A 22,454-nucleotide genomic window follows, 5' to 3' on the forward strand; every position below is an offset into this window, starting at 1 on the left:
GAAGGACCACAACTCCCAGACTACAGTGCGTGTGTTTGGAAAACGAATCATCGCGAGAAGTGGAGTGAGATGTGCAGCAGACTGGCACCAGATTTGAAAACATTTCAGTCCTAAACAAACACACACCGTTCATTACGAGGACGAGGAGACGGGCCGGTATACGGTACAACACGATACATCTCTTTGGAATGAATGTCCGACATTTCTAGCTACATTTGAGGTTTTCCTTTTGGCTCTGAAGTATGTAAACAACACTAAGTGTCTTTCTGAAACACTAGCTATGTAAGTAACGGTAGCTAGCTTGCTACGTAACGTTAACGTTTCTGTTTTGACGCTAGCTAGCTAGCCAGCGGGCTAATGGGTCTCTCTAGGGACAGAGGGGAGCCAGTGGACCCGGACTCAGTCCAGGTTTTTCTCTAGGGACAGAGGGGAGCCAGTGGACCCGGACTCAGTCCAGGTTTTTCTCTAGGGACAGAGGGGAGCCAGTGGACCCGGACTCAGTCCAGGTTTTTCTCTAGGGACAGAGGGGAGCCAGTGGACCCGGACTCAGTCCAGGTTTTTCTCTAGGGACAGAGGGGAGCCAGTGGACCCGGACTGAGTCCAGGTTTTTCTCTAGGGACAGAGGGGAGCTAGTCCAGGTTTTTCTCTAGGGACAGAGGGGAGCTAGTCCAGGTTTTTCTCTAGGGACAGAGGGGAGCTAGTCCAGGTTTTTCTCTAGGGACAGAGGGGAGCCAGTGGACCCGGACTCAGTCCAGGTTTTTCTCTAGGGACAGAGGGGAGCCAGTGGACCCGGACTCAGTCCAGGTTTTTCTCTAGGGACAGAGGGGAGCCAGTGGACCCGGACTCAGTCCAGGTTTTTCTCTAGGGACAGAGGGGAGCCAGTGGACCCGGACTCAGTCCAGGTTTTTCTCTAGGGACAGAGGGGAGCCAGTCCAGGTTTTTCTCTAGGGACAGAGGGGAGCCAGTGGACCCGGACTCAGTCCAGGTTTTTCTCTAGGGACAGAGGGGAGCCAGTGGACCCGGACTCAGTCCAGGTTTTTCTCTAGGGACAGAGGGGAGCCAGTCCAGGTTTTTCTCTAGGGACAGAGGGGAGCCAGTGGACCCGGACTCAGTCCAGGTTTTTCTCTAGGGACAGAGGGGAGCCAGTCCAGGTTTTTCTCTAGGGACAGAGGGGAGCCAGTGGACCCGGACTCAGTCCAGGTTTTTCTCTAGGGACAGAGGGGAGCCAGTGGACCCGGACTCAGTCCAGGTTTTTCTCTAGGGACAGAGGGGAGCCAGTCCAGGTTTTTCTCTAGGGACAGAGGGGAGCCAGTGGACCCGGACTCAGTCCAGGTTTTTCTCTAGGGACAGAGGGGAGCCAGTCCAGGTTTTTCTCTAGGGACAGAGGGGAGCCAGTGGACCCGGACTCAGTCCAGGTTTTTCTCTAGGGACAGAGGGGAGCCAGTGGACCCGGACTCAGTCCAGGTTTTTCTCTAGGGACAGAGGGGAGCCAGTCCAGGTTTTTCTCTAGGGACAGAGGGGAGCCAGTGGACCCGGACTCAGTCCAGGTTTTTTGGCGGTCGCTGTGTAGTTTTGAGCGGGTGCATGGTAGCCATGGAGATATGTAGACGGAACATTTTAAACCCCGAGCGAGGGGATTTAAACGCCGTTTATCAACGGCACACGACAGACAGCATAGCAACGATGGATTTGTTGTCACTGTCGTCGACTGTTAGCTTCTGGTTGTTTTTGTTTTATCCACTTGGAAAGTAGCTACTCTCATAACCTGTTAGCTATTGACCACTTCTTTTTTTAAATCGTTTTTTTTTTTAGCAATAGTCAGCTAGATATATTTATATTTTCCAAAATTGAGTACACGTTACATGTTTGTCTAATTTTAGCTAACTAGCTAGCTACATTAACTTAGGGTTAACGTTAGCAAACTAGCTTACAACAAAAGTGGTTTAACACTTTTTTTTTTGTCTAACTGCATTGTTTTTCTATGTCTCCTCACAGATCAGTTTGAAACACCAGACCAGTCACCTGGTGAATATTTGTGTTTCTACATCTGAAAGGGAGTATGAAGCAGTGTCTCAGACCAGATGTCAATTTCCACAAAGACCAGCAATATGGAGCTTGTCAAGACAGTGGATACCTGGACAGTGGTTACAGCTCTAAAATTGAGTTTGGAGACGATTTTAACCTCTCAAAGTGTTGTTCTTCAGATGGTTTTCATGAAACGCCTAAAGAGAACGTTTCACAGAAATGCGAACCTCTGTCACCCAGAAAGAACAGACAAAAAGAGGGCGTCAGAAGTCCACAGAGAGACATTCAGAAGGAGCCGCCTTTACAGAACGGCTGGTGTGAAACTCCTAAAGTATCCAGGAGAGAGCCGATGCTGAGACGCCGTCTCCTTATGTCTAAATCTGCCACCGAGGGTAAAACTGCAGACCATACAGAAACACCACGCACTAAAAGGACAGACTCGTCAGCGAATGGGACACCTGAACACTGCTCAAATGTGGTCTTTGACTCACCAGATGCCTTTACTATTGGAGCTTTGGCTACAAGCACTTTAAAACCAGAAGATGCGCTTCTCTCCGGCAGGAAACTGCGCCTCCTCTTCTCTCTTGTAAAAACCTCAACACTTGAAGATGGTAAATGCAACGTGACCAACGTCACTCTCTTTGAGAGAAAGGCGTTTGCTACGTCGCTCTCGGATGCAGACCTGGAAGAGAGCAGTGTCCTCTCAGACCTCTCTACCACTGATATGCTGGAAACACACTGTAACAGAATAACACCCTCGATGAAAGACGATTTCCAGACTCCAGTCAACAACAGCGTAGCGGCTGACCTCTCGGACAGCCTGAGTATCCTGAGCACCCCTACTCCTAAATACCACTTTGACACCCCCTCTTCCACCCCTACTCATAAACACTATGACCGCTCTGTGTCTGAGGACAGCGGCTTCAGCTCCTTGGCTCTGGATAAATCCCAGGACTCCACGCTAGACAATGATGGTTCCTTCCAGGAGATGCTGCTGTCGTCATCGGGTAGCTCCAGGTGCAAGGAGACCCCCAGCAGGCTGGCTGAGATGAAGAGGAGGTAGGCTCCATAGCTTTTTGACTTCCATTGAATGACCTAGAACATCGCCAATCCTTGTACCCTCAACAGTGTGTGTGTATATATATATATATACATACATACATACATACATACATACATACATACATACATACATACATACATACATACATACATACAAATGTGTGCTTTTGGGGGGGTACTCAAGGACCGGAGTTGAGGAACATTGCCTTAGAACGTTTCAGTGTTGTATATTTATGGTGTTTTGTAGCTAATTATTGTAATATTTAATCATTTTAGTTGTACTTGGTGTATTTCAGTTTGTTGCTTGTTCCTGTAACCGATGTGAAATGGCAGGCTAGTTTGTGGTGGGTGTGGCGCTAATAGCGTTTCAATCGGTGACGTCACTCGCTATGAGACCTTGAAGTAGTTGTTCCCCTTTGCTCTGCAAGGGCTGCGGCTTTTGTGGAGCGATGGGTAACGATGCTTCGAGGGTGACTGTTGTCGATGTGTGCAGAGGGTCCCTGGTTTGAGCCCAGGTTGGGGCGAGGAGAGGGACGGAAGCTATACTGTTACACTTCCAGGTTTTTTTTTTTGTAAAGTTATTTATGAAGTAAAAAATAAATAAATGATCATCAGGTCCAGACTGGAACGCCAGCGTCGCCTCTCCACTCTCCGAGAGGGGGGTTCCCAGTCTGAGGGGGACCGGGATGTGAGGAACCTGGCAGCCCACAGAGCTCATCGCAGAGAGAAGAACCTGATATCCCAGGGACATCTGGAGCGCGGCATCTTCAAAGAGGATGACGACAGTGACGTCTTCCTGGATGTGACGCCGCCGAAAACAACCACTGCTAAGCTAGAGGACCTGTCCTTCACGCCGGCCCTACAGATGGTCCAGGCCATATCCCAGAGGACATCCAGGATGTTGTTGGAGCACACCAGTCTGGAGGAACTGCTGAGGGTCTCTGAGAAGGAGGCCTTCAGGACCGACATGCCCCTGGCTGGGCTGATCGGCAGGAAGATGGGCCTGGGGAAGGTAGACATCTTTACTGAGCTAAAGAAGAAGAATCTCAGACACATCCTGGCTAAGATCCTCAATCAGCTGTCCTCTGAAGATGTCTATAGGTGAGGGTTTTATACACTACCTCCAGAAAGTATTCATACCCCTTGACTTATTCCACATTTTGTTGTGTTACAGCCTGAATTCAAAATTGATTAAATTGATAATTTTTTTTTCTCTCTCTCACAATACACCATAATGACCAGTGAAACAATTTCTAAAAACATGTTATCAAATTTATAGAAAATTTACATATGTTTTCACACTCCTCTGAGTCGATACTTTGTAGAAGCAACTCTCGCGGCGGATACAGCTTTTGAGTCTCGTCTTGGGTATGTCTGTCAGCTTTGCACATCTGGATTTGGGAGTTTTATTCCTTGTTTCCATCTGGCCGTTCTCTCCTCCTAAAGCTCAGATTGGTGAAGTACTGTAGAGACTGATTAGCAGGTTCTCTTCCATCTCAGCCAAGGAACTCTGTAGTTCTGTCAGAGTGGTCATTGGGGTTCATGGTGACTTCTTGTCCGGTTGCTCAGTTTGTTCGGACGGCCAGCTCTAGACAGAGTCTAGGTAGTTCCATGTATTTTTCAATTTCCTAATGACGGAGACCACTGTACATTTATATTTTAGTCATTTAGCAGATGCTCTTATCCAGAGCGATTTACAGTAGTGAATGCATGCATTTCATACATTTTGTTTCTCCGTACTGGTCCCCCGTGGGAATCGAACCCACAACCCTGGCGTTGCAAACACCATGCTCTACCAACAGAGCCACACGGGACTGTACTCTTGTAAACTTTCAACACTCAAATAGTTTTATACCCTTCCCCCAGATATATGGCTCATCACGGCTCTCTACAGACAGTTCCTTGGACCTCATGGTATAGTTCCTGCTCTGATATAACCGGTCAACCCTGGGACCTTATATAGACTGGTGTGTTTCTCTCTAAATCATGTCCAAACCATTGAATTGGATACAGGTGGACTCCAATCAGGTTGTAGCGACGTCTCACGGATGATCAAAGGCAAATCGGATGCAACCTGAGCTCAATTTGGAGTGTCATAAAACAAAGGGGTCTGAATACTTAAGTAAATAAGATTTCTGTATTTCATTTTTATAAAATGTGGACAGATTCGAAAACATGTTTTCACTTTGTCATTTTGTTGGGGGGGGTTATTGTGTGCAAATGGGTGAGAAAACAATACATTTTGAATTCAGGCTGTAACACAACAAAAATGTGGAATAAGTCCAGGGGTCTATGAATACTTTCTGAAGGCAGTGTGATACAGATTTACTAACGTGTGTGTGTGACATATGGAAACACTTATCTCCCTCACTAGCTTTAAGCACCAGCTATCAGAGCAGCTCCCAGATCACTGCACCTGTACATAGCCCATCTATAATTTAGCCCCAACTACTACCTCTTCCCCTACTGTATTTATTTATTTTATTTATTTTGCTCCTTTGCACCATATTATTTATATTTTAACTTTGAACTTTCTTCAAACTACAAATCTACCATTCCAGTGTTTTTCTTGCTATACTTTATTTACTTTGCCACCATGGCATTTTTTTGCCTTTACCTCCATTATCTCACCTCATTTGCTCACATTGTATATAGTCTTATTTTTTTCTACTGTATTATTGACTGTATGTTTGTTTTACTCCATGTGTATCTCTGTGTTGTTGTATGTTGTCGAACTGCTTTACTTTATCTTGGCCAGGTCGCAATTGTAAATGAGAACTTGTTCTCAACTTGCCTACCTGGTTAAATAAAGGTGAAATAAATACAATTAAAATAAATATGTAATGAAAACGCTTGCTAGAACATTATATAACACATCACTGTCATGACATTGTTGCGTGTGTTCTGCTGGTCTACAGGGTTGGTCAGGTGACCCATAGCTGGAATGAGATCATAGTTCAGAACAAGGTGTCCAGCCGCAGGAGGAGAGACTACCTGAAGGACGTCAAGGCAGCTCTGGAGGTGAGGTTGTCGCCTGTAACCGTGGTTCAGCATTGATATAGAGAAGCGCTATGTCTGGGCTCGTATTATTAGTGTCACAGTAGGAGTGCCTGAACTAGGATCAGGTCCCATCTGTCCGTGTAGTCTTATTCATTAGGATCTAGGATCAGGTCCGTGTAGTCTTATTCATTAGGATCAGGTCCCATCTGTCCATGTAGTCTTATTCATTAGGATCTAGGATCAGGTCCGTGTAGTCTTATTCATTAGGATCTAGGATCAGGTCCGTGTAGTCTTATTCATTAGGCTCTAGGATCAGGTCCATGTAGTCTTATTCATTAGGCTCTAGGATCAGGTCCATGTAGTCTTATTCATTAGGATCTAGGATCAGGTCCATGTAGTCTTATTCATTAGGATCAGGTCCATGTAGTCAGTAGGGTCTAGGGTCAGGTCCATGTAGTCTTATTCATTAGGCTCTAGGATCAGGTCCATGTAGTCTTATTCATTAGGCTCTAGGATCAGGTCCATGTAGTCAGTAGGGTCTAGGATCAGGTCCATGTAGTCTTATTCATTAGGCTCTAGGATCAGGTCCATGTAGTCAGTAGGGTCTAGGGTCAGGTCCATGTAGTCTTATTCATTAGGCTCTAGGATCAGGTCCATGTAGTCTTATTCATTAGGATCAGGTCCCATCTGTCCATGTAGTCTTATTCATTAGGCTCTAGGATCAGGTCCATGTAGTCTTATTCATTAGGCTCTAGGATCAGGTCCATGTAGTCTTATTCATTAGGATCTAGGATCAGGTCCATGTAGTCTTATTCATTAGGATCTAGGATCAGGTCCATGTAGTCTTATTCATTAGGATCTAGGATCAGGTCCATGTAGTCTTATTCATTAGGATCAGGTCCATGTAGTCAGTAGGGTCTAGGGTCAGGTCCATGTAGTCTTATTCATTAGGATCTAGGATCAGGTCCATGTAGTCTTATTCATTAGGATCAGGTCCATGTAGTCAGTAGGGTCTAAGGTCAGGTCCATGTAGTCTTATTCATTAGGATCTAGGATCAGGTCCATGTAGTCTTATTCATTAGGATCAGGTCCATGTAGTCAGTAGGGTCTAGGATCAGGTCCATGTAGTCTTAGTCAGTAGGGTCTAGGATCACGTCCATGTAGTCTTAGTCAGTAGGGTCTAGGATCAGGTCCATGTAGTCTTAGTCAGTAGGGTCTAGGATCAGGTCCATGTAGTCTTAGTCATTAGGGTCTAGGATCAGGTCCATGTAGTCAGTAGGGTCTAGGGTCAGGTCCGTGTAGTCAGTAGGGTCTAGGGTCAGGTCCGTGTAGCCATTAGGGTCTAGGGTCAGGTCCGTGTAGCCATTAGGGTCTAGGGTCAGGTCCGTGTAGTCTTTAGGGTCTAGGATCAGGTCCGTGTAGTCGTTAGGGTCTAGGATCAGGTCCGTGTAGTCGTTAGGGTCTAGGATCAGGTCCGTGTAGTCGTTAGGGTCTAGGATCAGGTCCGTGTAGTCGTTAGGGTCTAGGATCAGGTCCGTGTAGTCGTTAGGGTCTAGGATCAGGTCCGTGTAGTCGTTAGGGTCTGGGATCAGGTCCGTGTAGTCGTTAGGGTCTGGGATCAGGTCCGTGTAGTCGTTAGGGTCTGGGATCAGGTCCGTGTAGTCGTTAGGGTCTGGGATCAGGTCCGTGTAGTCGTTAGGGTCTGGGATCAGGTCCGTGTAGTCGTTAGGGTCTGGGATCAGGTCCGTGTAGTCGTTAGGGTCTGGGATCAGGTCCGTGTAGTCGTTAGGGTCTGGGATCAGGTCCGTGTAGTCGTTAGGGTCTGGGATCAGGTCCGTGTAGTCGTTAGGGTCTGGGATCAGGTCCGTGTAGTCGTTAGGGTCTGGGATCAGGTCCGTGTAGTCGTTAGGGTCTGGGATCAGGTCCGTGTAGTCGTTAGGGTCTGGGATCAGGTCCGTGTAGTCGTTAGGGTCTGGGATCAGGTCCGTGTAGTCGTTAGGGTCTGGGATCAGGTCCGTGTAGTCGTTAGGGTCTGGGATCAGGTCCGTGTAGTCGTTAGGGTCTGGGATCAGGTCCGTGTAGTCGTTAGGGTCTGGGATCAGGTCCGTGTAGTCGTTAGGGTCTGGGATCAGGTCCGTGTAGTCGTTAGGGTCTGGGATCAGGTCCGTGTAGTCGTTAGGGTCTGGGATCAGGTCCGTGTAGTCGTTAGGGTCTGGGATCAGGTCCGTGTAGTCGTTAGGGTCTGGGATCAGGTCCGTGTAGTCGTTAGGGTCTGGGATCAGGTCCGTGTAGTCGTTAGGGTCTGGGATCAGGTCCGTGTAGTCGTTAGGGTCTGGGATCAGGTCCGTGTAGTCGTTAGGGTCTAGGATCAGGTCCGTGTAGTCGTTAGGGTCTAGGATCAGGTCCGTGTAGTCTTAGCCAGTAGGGTCTAGGATCAGGTCCGTGTAGTCTTAGTCAGTAGGGTCTAGGATCAGGTCCGTGTAGTCTTAGTCATTAGGGTCTAGGATCAGGTCCGTGTAGTCTTAGTCATTAGGGTCTAGGATCAGGTCCGTGTAGTCTTAGTCATTAGGGTCTAGGATCAGGTCCGTGTAGTCTTAGCCAGTAGGGTCTAGGATCAGGTCCGTGTAGCCAGTAGGGTCTAGGATCAGGTCCGTGTAGTCGTTAGGGTCTAGGATCAGGTCCATGTAGTCTTAGCCAGTAGGGTCTAAAAGGACAAACTGATCCTAGATCACCACTCCTACTGAGACACTTTTATTAATATCACTTTTCTATATATATTTAGTACAAGGCTACTTTCACCAACACTGTTCATTTCCTGTGTGTGTGTGCAGCTTGGCAGTGCAGTCCACGTCCCTGATGCAGAGACCAGGTTGACCCTGCTGAGCCGGTCTGTCCTGAAGTCAGTCCAGGCCCAGTCCAGGACCCCCAATACCAGCATCCGTGGTACCCCCCAGTCAGGAACGGCCACTTTAACCCCCGTCCAGCACAACTCAGCCAGCAAACAGGACCTGTTCATACAGGTGAGTCCAGGCCCAGTCCAGGACCCCCAGTACCAGCACAACTCAGCCAGCAAACAGGACCTGTTCATTCAGGTGAGTCCAGGCCCAGTCCAGGACCCCCAGTACCAGCACAACTCAGCCAGCAAACAGGACCTGTTCATTCAGGTGAGTCCAGGCCCAGTCCAGGACCCCCAGTACCAGCACAACTCAGCCAGCAAACAGGACCTGTTCATACAGGTGAGTCCAGGCCCAGTCCAGGACCCCCAGTACCAGCACAACTCAGCCAGCAAACAGGACCTGTTCATTCAGGTGAGTCCAGGCCCAGTCCAGGACCCCCAGTACCAGCACAACTCAGCCAGCAAACAGGACCTGTTCATTCAGGTGAGTCCAGGCCCAGTCCAGGACCCCCAGTACCAGCACAACTCAGCCAGCAAACAGGACCTGTTCATTCAGGTGAGTCCAGGCCCAGTCCAGGACCCCCAGTACCAGCACAACTCAGCCAGCAAACAGGACCTGTTCATTCAGGTGAGTCCAGGCCCAGTCCAGGACCCCCAGTACCAGCACAACTCTGCCAGCAAACAGGACCTGTTCATACAGGTGAGTCCAGGCCCAGTCCAGGACCCCCAGTACCAGCACAACTCAGCCAGCAAACAGGACCTGTTCATTCAGGTGAGTCCAGGCCCAGTCCAGGACCCCCAGTACCAGCACAACTCAGCCAGCAAACAGGACCTGTTCATTCAGGTGAGTCCAGGCCCAGTCCAGGACCCCCAGTACCAGCACAACTCAGCCAGCAAACAGGACCTGTTCATTCAGGTGAGTCCAGGCCCAGTCCAGGACCCCCAGTACCAGCACAACTCTGCCAGCAAACAGGACCTGTTCATACAGGTGAGTCCAGGCCCAGTCCAGGACCCCCAGTACCAGCACAACTCTGCCAGCAAACAGGACCTGTTCATACAGGTGAGTCCAGGCCTAGTAAGTTTATCAAATCAGCTAAATATGGATCAGTCCTGTAGACAAGGACACTAGCTCTAATGTTGTATTGTGGATCCTTCCTGTAGACAAGGACACTGGCTCTAATGTTGTATTGTGGATCCCTCCCTGTAGACAAGGACACTGGCTCTAATGTTGTATTGTGGATCCCTCCATGTAGACAAGGACACTAGCTCTAATGTTGTATTGTGGATCCCTCCATGTAGACAAGGACACTAGCTCTGTTGTATTGTGGATCCCTCCCTGTAGACAAGGACACTGGCTCTAATGTTGTATTGTGGATCCTTCCTGTAGACAAGGACACTAGCTCTAATGTTGTATTGTGGATCCCTTCCTGTAGACAAGGACACTAGCTCTAATGTTGTATTGTGGATCCCTTCCTGTAGACAAGGACACTAGCTCTAATGTTGTATTGTGGATCCCTCCATGTAGACAAGGACACTGGCTCTAATGTTGTATTGTGGATCCTTCCTGTAGACAAGGACACTGGCTCTAATGTTGTATTGTGGATCCCTCCATGTAGACAAGGACACTAGCTCTAATGTTGTATTGTGGATCCCTTCCTGTAGACAAGGACACTAGCTCTAATGTTGTATTGTGGATCCTTCCTGTAGACAAGGACACTGGCTCTAATGTTGTATTGTGGATCCCTCCCTGTAGACAAGGACACTAGCTCTAATGTTGTATTGTGGATCCCTCCATGTAGACAAGGACACTAGCTCTAATGTTGTATTGTGGATCCCTCCCTGTAGACAAGGACACTAGCTCTAATGTTGTATTGTGGATCCCTCCCTGTAGACAAGGACACTAGCTCTAATGTTATATTGTGGATCCCTCCCTGTAGACAAGGACACTAGCTCTAATGTTATATTGTGGATCCCTCCCTGTAGACAAGGACACTAGCTCTAATGTTGTATTGTGGATCCTTCCCTCTAGACAAGGACACTAGCTCTAATGTTGTATTGTGGATCCTTCCCTCTAGACAAGGACACTAGCTCTAATGTTGTATTGTGGATCCCTCCCTGTAGACAAGGACACTAGCTCTAATGTTGTATTGTGGATCCCTCCCTGTAGACAAGGACACTAGCTCTAATGTTGTATTGTGGATCCCTCCCTGTAGACAAGGACACTGGCTCTAATGTTGTATTGTGGATCCCTCCCTGTAGACAAGGACACTAGCTCTAATGTTGTATTGTGGATCCCTCCCTGTAGACAAGGACACTAGCTCTAATGTTGTATTGTGGATCCCTCCATGTAGACAAGGACACTGGCTCTAATGTTGTATTGTGGATCCCTCCATGTAGACAAGGACACTAGCTCTAATGTTGTATTGTGGATCCTTCCCTGTAGACAAGGACACTGGCTCTAATGTTGTATTGTGGATCCCTCCCTGTAGACAAGGACACTAGCTCTAATGTTGTATTGTGGATCCCTCCCTGTAGACAAGGACACTAGCTCTAATGTTGTATTGTGGATCCCTCCCTGAAGACAAGGACACTAGCTCTAATGTTGTATTGTGGATCCCTTCCTGTAGACAAGGACACTAGCTCTAATGTTGTATTGTGGATCCCTCCCTGTAGACAAGGACACTAGCTCTAATGTTGTATTGTGGATCCCTTCCTGTAGACAAGGACACTAGCTCTAATGTTGTATTGTGGATCCTTCCCTGAAGACAAGGACACTAGCTCTAATGTTGTATTGTGGATCCCTCCCTGTAGACAAGGACACTAGCTCTAATGTTGTATTGTGGATCCCTCCCTGTAGACAAGGACACTAGCTCTAATGTTGTATTGTGGATCCCTTCCTGTAGACAAGGACACTAGCTCTAATGTTGTATTGTGGATCCCTTCCTGTAGACAAGGACACTAGCTCTAATGTTGTATTGTGGATCCCTTCCTGTAGACAAGGACACTAGCTCTAATGTTGTATTGTGGATCCCTCCCTGTAGACAAGGACACTAGCTCTAATGTTGTATTGTGGATCCCTCCCTCTAGACAAGGACACTAGCTCTAATGTTGTATTGTGGATCCTTCCTGTAGACAAGGACACTGGCTCTAATGTTGTATTGTGGATCCTTCCTGTAGACAAGGACACTGGCTCTAATGTTGTATTGTGGATCCCTCCCTGTAGACAAGGACACTGGCTCTAATGTTGTATTGTGGATCCCTCCATGTAGACAAGGACACTAGCTCTAATGTTGTATTGTGGATCCCTCCATGTAGACAAGGACACTAGCTCTAATGTTGTATTGTGGATCCCTCCCTGTAGACAAGGACACTAGCTCTAATGTTGTATTGTGGATCCCTCCCTGTAGACAAGGACACTAGCTCTAATGTTGTATTGTGGATCCCTCCCTGTAGACAAGGACACTGGCTCTAATGTTGTATTGTGGATCCCTCCATGTAGACAAGGACACTAGCTCTAATGTTGTATTGTGGATCCCTCCATGTAGACAAGGACACTAGCTCTAATGTTGTATTGTGGATCCCTCCCTGTAGACAAGGACACTAGCTCTAATGTTGTATTGTGGATCCCTCCATGTAGACAAGGACACTAGCTCTGTTGTATTGTGGATCCCTCCCTCTAGACAAGGACACTAGCTCTAATGTTGTATTGTGGATCCCTCCATGTAGACAAGGACACTAGCTCTAATGTTGTATTGTGGATCCCTCCATGTAGACAAGGACACTAGCTCTAATGTTGTATTGTGGATCCTTCCTGTAGACAAGGACACTAGCTCTAATGTTGTATTGTGGATCCCTTCCTGTAGACAAGGACACTAGCTCTAATGTTGTATTGTGGATCCCTCCCTGTAGACAAGGACACTAGCTCTGTTGTATTGTGGATCCCTCCCTGTAGACAAGGACACTAGCTCTAATGTTGTATTGTGGATCCCTCCCTGTAGACAAGGACACTAGCTCTAATGTTGTATTGTGGATCCCTCCATGTAGACAAGGACACTGGCTCTAATGTTGTATTGTGGATCCCTCCATGTAGACAAGGACACTAGCTCTAATGTTGTATTGTGGATCCTTCCCTGTAGACAAGGACACTGGCTCTAATGTTGTATTGTGGATCCCTCCCTGTAGACAAGGACACTAGCTCTAATGTTGTATTGTGGATCCCTCCCTGTAGACAAGGACACTAGCTCTAATGTTGTATTGTGGATCCCTCCCTGAAGACAAGGACACTAGCTCTAATGTTGTATTGTGGATCCCTTCCTGTAGACAAGGACACTAGCTCTAATGTTGTATTGTGGATCCCTCCCTGTAGACAAGGACACTAGCTCTAATGTTGTATTGTGGATCCCTTCCTGTAGACAAGGACACTAGCTCTAATGTTGTATTGTGGATCCTTCCCTGAAGACAAGGACACTAGCTCTAATGTTGTATTGTGGATCCCTTCCTGTAGACAAGGACACTAGCTCTAATGTGGTATTGTGGATCCCTCCCTGTAGACAAGGACACTAGCTCTAATGTTGTATTGTGGATCCCTTCCTGTAGACAAGGACACTAGCTCTAATGTTGTATTGTGGATCCCTTCCTGTAGACAAGGACACTAGCTCTAATGTTGTATTGTGGATCCTTCCTGTAGACAAGGACACTGGCTCTAATGTTGTATTGTGGATCCCTCCCTGTAGACAAGGACACTGGCTCTAATGTTGTATTGTGGATCCCTCCCTGTAGACAAGGACACTAGCTCTAATGTTGTATTGTGGATCCCTCCCTCTAGACAAGGACACTAGCTCTAATGTTGTATTGTGGATCCTTCCTGTAGACAAGGACACTAGCTCTAATGTTGTATTGTGGATCCCTCCCTGTAGACAAGGACACTGGCTCTAATGTTGTATTGTGGATCCTTCCTGTAGACAAGGACACTAGCTCTAATGTTGTATTGTGGATCCCTCCCTGTAGACAAGGACACTAGCTCTAATGTTGTATTGTGGATCCCTCCCTCTAGACAAGGACACTAGCTCTAATGTTGTATTGTGGATCCCTCCCTGTAGACAAGGACACTAGCTCTAATGTTGTATTGTGGATCCCTCCCTCTAGACAAGGACACTAGCTCTAATGTTGTATTGTGGATCCCTCCCTGTAGACAAGGACACTAGCTCTAATGTTGTATTGTGGATCCCTCCCTGTAGACAAGGACACTAGCTCTGTTGTATTGTGGATCCTTCCCTGTAGACAAGGACACTAGCTCTAATGTTGTATTGTGGATCCCTCCCTGTAGACAAGGACACTGGCTCTAATGTTGTATTGTGGATCCCTCCATGTAGACAAGGACACTAGCTCTAATGTTGTATTGTGGATCCTTCCCTGTAGACAAGGACACTAGCTCTAATGTTGTATTGTGGATCCCTCCATGTAGACAAGGACACTAGCTCTGTTGTATTGTGGATCCTTCCCTGTAGACAAGGACACTAGCTCTGTTGTATTGTGGATCCTTCCCTGTAGACAAGGACACTAGCTCTGTTGTATTGTGGATCCTTCCCTGTAGACAAGGACACTAGCTCTGTTGTATTGTGGATCCCTCCATGTAGACAAGGACACTAGTTCTAATGTTGTATTGTGGATCCCTCCATGTAGACAAGGACACTAGCTCTAATGTTGTATTGTGGATCCCTCCCTGTAGACAAGGACACTAGCTCTAATGTTGTATTGTGGATCCCTCCCTGTAGACAAGGACACTAGCTCTAATGTTGTATTGTGGATCCCTCCCTGTAGACAAGGACACTAGCTCTAATGTTGTATTGTGGATCCCTCCCTGTAGACAAGGACACTAGCTCTAATGTTGTATTGTGGATCCCTCCCTGAAGACAAGGACACTAGCTCTAATGTTGTATTGTGGATCCCTCCCTGTAGACAAGGACACTAGCTCTAATGTTGTATTGTGGATCCCTCCCTGAAGACAAGGACACTAGCTCTAATGTTGTATTGTGGATCCCTCCCTGTAGACAAGGACACTAGCTCTAATGTTGTATTGTGGATCCCTCCCTGTAGACAAGGACACTAGCTCTAATGTTGTATTGTGGATCCCTCCCTGTAGACAAGGACACTAGCTCTAATGTTGTATTGTGGATCCCTCCCTGTAGACAAGGACACTAGCTCTAATGTTGTATTGTGGATCCCTCCCTGTAGACAAGGACACTAGCTCTAATGTTGTATTGTGGATCCCTCCCTGTAGACAAGGACACTAGCTCTAATGTTGTATTGTGGATCCCTCCCTGTAGACAAGGACACTGGCTCTAATGTTGTATTGTGGATCCCTCCATGTAGACAAGGACACTAGCTCTAATGTTGTATTGTGGATCCTTCCCTGTAGACAAGGACACTAGCTCTAATGTTGTATTGTGGATCCCTCCATGTAGACAAGGACACTAGCTCTGTTGTATTGTGGATCCTTCCCTGTAGACAAGGACACTAGCTCTGTTGTATTGTGGATCCTTCCCTGTAGACAAGGACACTAGCTCTGTTGTATTGTGGATCCTTCCCTGTAGACAAGGACACTAGCTCTGTTGTATTGTGGATCCCTCCATGTAGACAAGGACACTAGTTCTAATGTTGTATTGTGGATCCCTCCATGTAGACAAGGACACTAGCTCTAATGTTGTATTGTGGATCCCTCCCTGTAGACAAGGACACTAGCTCTAATGTTGTATTGTGGATCCCTCCCTGTAGACAAGGACACTAGCTCTAATGTTGTATTGTGGATCCCTCCCTGTAGACAAGGACACTAGCTCTAATGTTGTATTGTGGATCCCTCCCTGTAGACAAGGACACTAGCTCTAATGTTGTATTGTGGATCCCTCCCTGAAGACAAGGACACTAGCTCTAATGTTGTATTGTGGATCCCTCCCTGTAGACAAGGACACTAGCTCTAATGTTGTATTGTGGATCCCTCCCTGAAGACAAGGACACTAGCTCTAATGTTGTATTGTGGATCCCTCCCTGTAGACAAGGACACTAGCTCTAATGTTGTATTGTGGATCCCTCCCTGTAGACAAGGACACTAGCTCTAATGTTGTATTGTGGATCCCTCCCTGTAGACAAGGACACTAGCTCTAATGTTGTATTGTGGATCCCTCCCTGTAGACAAGGACACTAGCTCTAATGTTGTATTGTGGATCCCTCCCTGTAGACAAGGACACTAGCTCTAATGTTGTATTGTGGATCCCTCCCTGTAGACAAGGACACTAGCTCTAATGTTGTATTGTGGATCCCTCCCTGTAGACAAGGACACTAGCTCTGTTGTATTGTGGATCCCTCCCTGTAGACAAGGACACTAGCTCTAATGTTGTATTGTGGATCCCTCCATGTAGACAAGGACACTAGCTCTAATGTTGTATTGTGGATCCCTCCCTGTAGACAAGGACACTAGCTCTAATGTTGTATTGTGGATCCCTCCCTGTAGACAAGGACACTAGCTCTAATCTCTGTTATATTGTGTCCGACCTCCTAGGTGGCCAAAACCCTCTTCACTGATGAATGTCTGAAGCCCTGCCCTCGATGCCGGCACCCTGCTCGGTGTCACTCCGTGAAAATGGAGGGTGTTTGTAGCAGCGTTGACTGCGGCTTCCAGTTCTGTACCAGCTGCCGTTGTGCCTTCCACGGGTCCAGAGAATGCGCTAGCCTGTCGGCCAAGCGGCGCAGCAAGAAGGACGTTCTTCCCGGGAGCGCTCAGAGCAAACGCAATGTCAGGAGATTGTGAATGTGTTTTTTTTTTATTTTTTATGTGTCGTTTTTGCAATTATTTGTACTTCCTGTTCCTTTTTTAAATTTGTTTAGCTTGGATGTGTTTTTAATTATGGGTCGGAGAGGAGCACTGCCAGTAGAATCGATCAGAGATGAAATGGTTACTGAATGCTGGGCTCCTCCCGAGCTAATTCATTGACGTACAAGAATGTTGTCTCTCTTCTCAACTGAATTTTCATGGGTTTTATATGAATGTTTCTGTATACTGCTGTATATTGTCTACATTTACACACATTTATTTTAATAAAGTTATACTTTTTACATATTTATTTGACGTTGTCTCATAGGCATGTGAACAAGGACATAGGACAGATATTCATTGACTAAAGCTCAGCGTTCAACACCATAGTTCCCTCGATGCTCATCACTAAGCTAAGGACCCTGGGACTAAACACCACCCTCTGCAACTGGATCCTGGACTTCCTGACGGGCCGCCCCCAGGTGATGAGGGTAGGCAACAATATATCTGCCACACTGAACATCAACACTGGGGTCCCTCAGGGGTGCGTGCTCAGTCCCCTCCTGTACTGCCTGTTCACCCACGACTGCATGTCCAAACACGACTCCAACACCATCATTAAGTTTGCAGACGACACAACAGTGGTAGGCCTGATCACTGACAACGACGAGACAGCCTATAGGGAGGAGGTCAGAGACCTGGCCTGGTGGTGCCAGAATAACAACCTCTCCCTCAACGTAACCAAGACTAAGGAGATGATTGTGGACTACAGGAAAAGGAGGACCGATCACGACCCCAATCTCATTGACAGGGCTGTAGTGGAGCAGGTCGAGAGCTACAAGTTCCTTGGTGTCCACATCACCAACGGTTCTACAGCTGCAACATCGAGAGCATCCTGACTGGTTGCATCACTGCCTGGTACGGCAACTGCTCTGCCTCTGACCGCAAGGCACTACAGAGGGTAGTGCGTACGGCCCAGTACATCACTGGGGCCAAGCTGCCTGCAATCCAGGACCTCTACACCAGGCGGTGTCAGAGGAAGGCCCTAACAAAGAGCCCAGCCACCCCAGTCATAGACTGTTCTCCCTACTACCGCATGGCAAGCGGTACCGGAGTGCCAAGTCTAGGACAACAAGGCTTCTCAACAGTTTTTAACCCCAAGCCATAAGACTCCTGAACAGATAATCAAATGGCTACCTGGACTATTTGCATTGTGCCCCCCCCCCCCTCTTTTTACACTGCTGCTACTCACTGTTTATCATATATGCATTGTCACTTTAACCATATGTACATACTACCTCAATCAGCCTGACTAACCGGTGTCTGTATGTAGCCTCGCTACTCCTATAGCCTCGCTACTTTTACTGTTTTATTTCTTTACCTACCTATTGTTCACCTAATACCTTTTTTCCCCCACTGTCTACACCTGTTGTATTCGGCGCACATGACAAATAAACGTTGATTTGATTTGACAGTGTGTTTTGCAAACACCACTGTATCGGAATAGTTTTCTGTCGTTATGGCGCCCTCTACTGGTTAACGTCGTTCACTTCACTCCTCTCTGGAATAGAATACATGTCGCCGTGTATATTAGCGTGCTATAGTTAATCATCTCTACTTTTACTATGAGAAGACTGAATTAAAATACAATATATTTAGTCGTTTTTAAAAAAAATAAATAAAAAATGGATAAACTGCCACTCCAGTTAATGTTTCCTCAGCGTCACGTACTGCTCGCCTTCTGCAATGTGAGCTGACTTCCATAGCAACCCGTCTGTCGGTAATTACACTGAACGGTCTGGGTGACGGCGGGTCAGAGGTGTTCAGGACGGGCATAGAGCCCCTGGATGACGGTTCTGGCTGAATTACAACTAAGGACAACTGAACTACATAAAAGTGAAGAATGTTGGGGAAGATTACAACAGGTGAGTCCGTGAATTCAGGAACAGCTGAATAAAACTCAACGTTTAAAAAAAACCAACTGGGAACTTCAATGCGTTCAAGACAACTAAGAACTGGGGAAACGCTGGCTAAGAACCGGCTGGGGAAAATCGTTTTGAACGGTCATCTAATTCGGTAACTCGGACCTCTTTGTTGAGCTCGGTGAGTTGAAGATCACTGACGTTATGATTTGATCTCGTTTCCTGAGTTTTTCGGGTTGTCTTGGACGCTTGGAAAAGTCGGAGATTTCCGAGTTCCCAGTTTATCTGAAGGTGGCATCAGTTGTCTTGAAAGGTTTTTCTTCCATAGATCCACCTTACCTTACCATCGATAATTTCGTGAGTAACCTATTTTATATATATATATATATATATATTTTTTTTAAACGAGTGCCTTTGTCTAAACGTTTTCAACTTGTCACATTATGGACTACTGAACATTATACTGTTATATGAACAACTTTTAATATGACTTCTATGATTGTGTTAAGGGATTTAAAGTGAATTCTGCAGTCCCCCCCCCATATCAACACATTGAATACTAACTAACCGATGTCTTCTGTTCAATATCCACAGGAGGACCGTCTGGCTTCTGATGATGTTCTGCTGCACTTCTTTAATCACTTCCTCAGTCTACCTGTAAACATCCTGTCATATTATTTACTTTATTCACTAACAAAATGTTGATTTTCCCTGTGGGTGAATGTCAAAACTTTTTGTAAAGCACAAAGATGTTTGAAATTTTGGATTTGCTTAATTTCACTTTCCTTCAAATGGTTGATCAGATTTAAGATAATTGACCAATTACACGGGCTACACTTTCTCTGTTATCTATTCTGTCAGAATCTGAGAAAATAATATCCCAAATGTCCTGGTCTCCTTTCCAACCCAGTCGTTCCCTGAGTGTATACAGTACAACCAGGAGACCGGTGTGTTTGAGGTGGTCAGTGAGTCAGAGGAGGCTCTGTCTAGGAGGATCAGGTCAACCCTGCAGTACTTTCAATCACAACCTCTCACTGATCCAACAGAGCTGTCTGCTAGACCCATGGTGGACAACCACTACCCTGTTCTGGTCAGTTCACATTCTCCTGTTCCATTTACAGTATGGCATCTTCATATTGAATACTGCATTGTGTGTTTGGGGGGGGAAAAAAGCTTTTAAATGAGCATTTCACTGTTCTGTTTTACACCTATTGTATACTGTTCAATTGACAAATTAACTTTGATTTGCCAACCAATACATTGCCCTCATAAGTTTAATCAAACTTTAAAAAAAAAACATTTTTATTCAAGTGGATTCAAGTTTCTCATCAGATGAGTTGGTTGATTGATGATTTTAGTTGGTTGATTGATGATTTTAGTTGGTTGATTCATGATTTTAGTTGGTTGATTGATGATTTTAGTTGGTTGATTGATGATTTTAGTTGGTTGATTCATGATTTGAGTTGGTTGATTCATGATTTGAGTTGGTTGATTCATGATTTGAGTTGGTTGATTCATGATTTGAGTTGGTTGATTGATGATTTGAGTTGGTTGATTGATGATTTGAGTTGGTTGATTGATGATTTGAGTTGGTTGATTCATGATTTGAGTTGGTTGATTCATGATTTTAGTTGGTTGATTCATGATTTTAGTTGGTTGATTCATGATTTTAGTTGGTTGATATGGAGTTTATGAAATCAGACGCCTGTGTGTGTGTGACATCATCTGAATGAGAATAATAATCATTGATTTGAACGTCGTAACAGTGCTTGGACAGACAACAGGGAGTGGAGTGGATCCTAAAAGAAAGACTACCCTTGTTTATTCACAGTGACTGCTACTTCGAGTACAGGTAATCCCCACTGTTTTATTACTAGGGGGTCATATCACCTGTTGATGCATGTCTAGATATCAGCACTGCCCTTTATCCTGGTCCTGTCTGTCCTGACTTCATCTGTCTTGATATCAGCACTGCCCTTTATCCTGTCTGTCCTGTCTTCATCTGTCTAGATATCAGCACTGCCCTTTATCCTGTCTGTCCTGTCTTCATCTGTCTAGATATCAGCACTGCCCTTTATCCTGGTCCTGTCTGTCCTGTCTTCATCAATCACATTTATTTTTTTAATCAAATTTATTTATAAAGCCAGTCTTACATCAGCTGATATCTCAAAGTGCTGTACAGAAACCCAGCCTAAAACCCCAAACAGCAAGCAATGCAGGTGTAGAAGCACGGTGGCTAGGAAAAACTCCCTAGAAAGGCCAAAACCTAGGAAGAAACCTAGAGAGGAACCAGGCTATGAGGGGTGGCCAGTCCTCTTCTGGCTGTGCCGGGTGGAGATTATAACAGAACGTGGCCAAGATGTTCAAATGTTCATAGATAACCAGCAGGGTCAAATAATAATAATCACAGTGGTTGTCGAGGGTGCAACAGGTCAGCACCTCAGGAGTAAATGTCAGTTGGCTTTTCATAGCCGATTATTGAGAGTATCTCTACCGCTCCTGCTGTCTCTAGAGAGTTGAAAACAGCAGGTCTGGGACAGGTAGCACGTCCGGTGAACAGGTCAGGGTTCCATAGCCGCAGGCAGAACAGTTGAAACTGGAGCAGCAGCACGGCCAGGTGGACTGGGGACAGCAAGGAGTCATCAGGCCAGGTAGTCCTGAGGCATGGTCCTAGGGCTCAGGTCTTCCGAGAGAGAGAAAGAGAAAAAGAGAGAATTAGAGCATACTTAAATTCACACAGGACACCGGATAAGACAGGAGAAATACTCCAGATATAACAGACTGACCCTAGCCCCCCGACACATAAACTACTGCAGCATAAATACTGGAGGCTGAGACAGGAGGGGTCAGGAGACACTGTGGCCCCGTCCGACAATACCCCCGGACAGGGCCAAACAGGCAGGATATAACCCCACCCACTTTGCCAAAGCACAGCCCCCCCACCACTAGAGGGATATCTTCAACCACCAACTTACCATCCTGAGACAAGGCTGAGTATAGCCCACAAAGATCTCTGCCACGGCACAACCCAAAGGGGGGTTCCAACCCAGACAGGAAGACCACGTCAGTGACTCAACCCACTCAAGTGACGCACCCCTCCTAGGGACAGCATGGAAGAGCACCAATAAGCCAGTGACTCAGCCCCTGTAATATGGTTAGAGGCAGAGAATCCCAGTGGAAAGAGGGGAACCGGCCAGGCAGAGACAGCAAGGGCAGTTCGTTGCTCCAGTGCCTTTCCGTTCACCTTCGCACTCCTGGGCCAGACTACACTCAATCATAGGACCTACTGAAGAGATGAGTCTTCAATAAAGACTTAAAGGTTGAGACCGAGTCTGCGTCTCTCACATGGGTAGGCAGACCATTCCATAAAAATGGAGCTCTATAGGAGAAAGCCCTGCCTCCACCTGTTTGCTTAGAAATTCTAGGGTCAGTAAGGAGGCCTGCGTCTTGTGACCGTACCGTACGTGTAGGTATGTACGGCAGGACCAAATCGTAAAGATAGATAGGAGCAAGCCCATGTAATGCTTTGTAGGTTAGCAGTAAAACCTTGAAATGAGCCCTTGCCTTGTCTTGATGTCAGCACTGCCCTTATCCTGATCCTGCCTGTCCCTACTTCCACCCGACCTACAGGTCCTACTTCCACCTGACCTGTATGTCCTACTTCCACCCAACCTATAGGTCTACTTCCGCCCGACCTATAGGTCCTACTTCCGCCCGACCTATAGGTCTCCTTCCACCCGAC

General features: G+C 46.6%; 2 protein-coding genes across 6 annotated transcripts in view; both read left to right on the top strand.

Moving 5' to 3' along the window:
• The first annotated feature begins 13 nt into the window (after positions 1–13).
• LOC115187912 (F-box only protein 43) lies at positions 14–17,096 on the top strand. 5 transcript variants are annotated; one of them, XM_029746969.1, is made up of 6 exons: positions 14–282; positions 1,996–3,084; positions 3,703–4,188; positions 6,006–6,108; positions 8,919–10,043; positions 16,539–17,096. In XM_029746969.1, the coding sequence occupies exons 2-6, from the start codon at positions 2,060–2,062 to the stop codon at positions 16,785–16,787; spliced, it is 2,988 nt and encodes a 995-aa protein (XP_029602829.1). In that variant the 5' UTR covers positions 14–282; positions 1,996–2,059; the 3' UTR covers positions 16,788–17,096. The 5 variants fall into 5 exon arrangements, with proteins under 5 accessions (XP_029602829.1, XP_029602830.1, XP_029602833.1 ...); XM_029746970.1 differs by having other exon boundaries at positions 14–240; XM_029746973.1 differs by having other exon boundaries at positions 14–163.
• Positions 17,097–18,224: 1,128 nt separating this feature from the next.
• LOC115187909 (regulator of G-protein signaling 22-like) overlaps positions 18,225–22,454 on the top strand; it is a 60,243-nt gene continuing 56,013 nt past the window's right edge. Inside the window, exons 1-5 of the mRNA XM_029746966.1 lie at positions 18,225–18,715; positions 19,041–19,069; positions 19,307–19,369; positions 19,623–19,802; positions 20,479–20,564. Coding sequence (XP_029602826.1) covers positions 18,694–18,715; positions 19,041–19,069; positions 19,307–19,369; positions 19,623–19,802; positions 20,479–20,564 — 380 coding nt within the window. The 5' untranslated portion in view covers positions 18,225–18,693. The remainder of the gene's footprint in view (positions 18,716–19,040; positions 19,070–19,306; positions 19,370–19,622; positions 19,803–20,478; positions 20,565–22,454) is intronic.

The sequence above is a fragment of the Salmo trutta genome, unplaced genomic scaffold, assembly GCF_901001165.1.
Source record: "Salmo trutta unplaced genomic scaffold, fSalTru1.1, whole genome shotgun sequence".
In the NCBI taxonomy this organism is placed as follows: Eukaryota; Metazoa; Chordata; class Actinopteri; order Salmoniformes; family Salmonidae; genus Salmo; species Salmo trutta.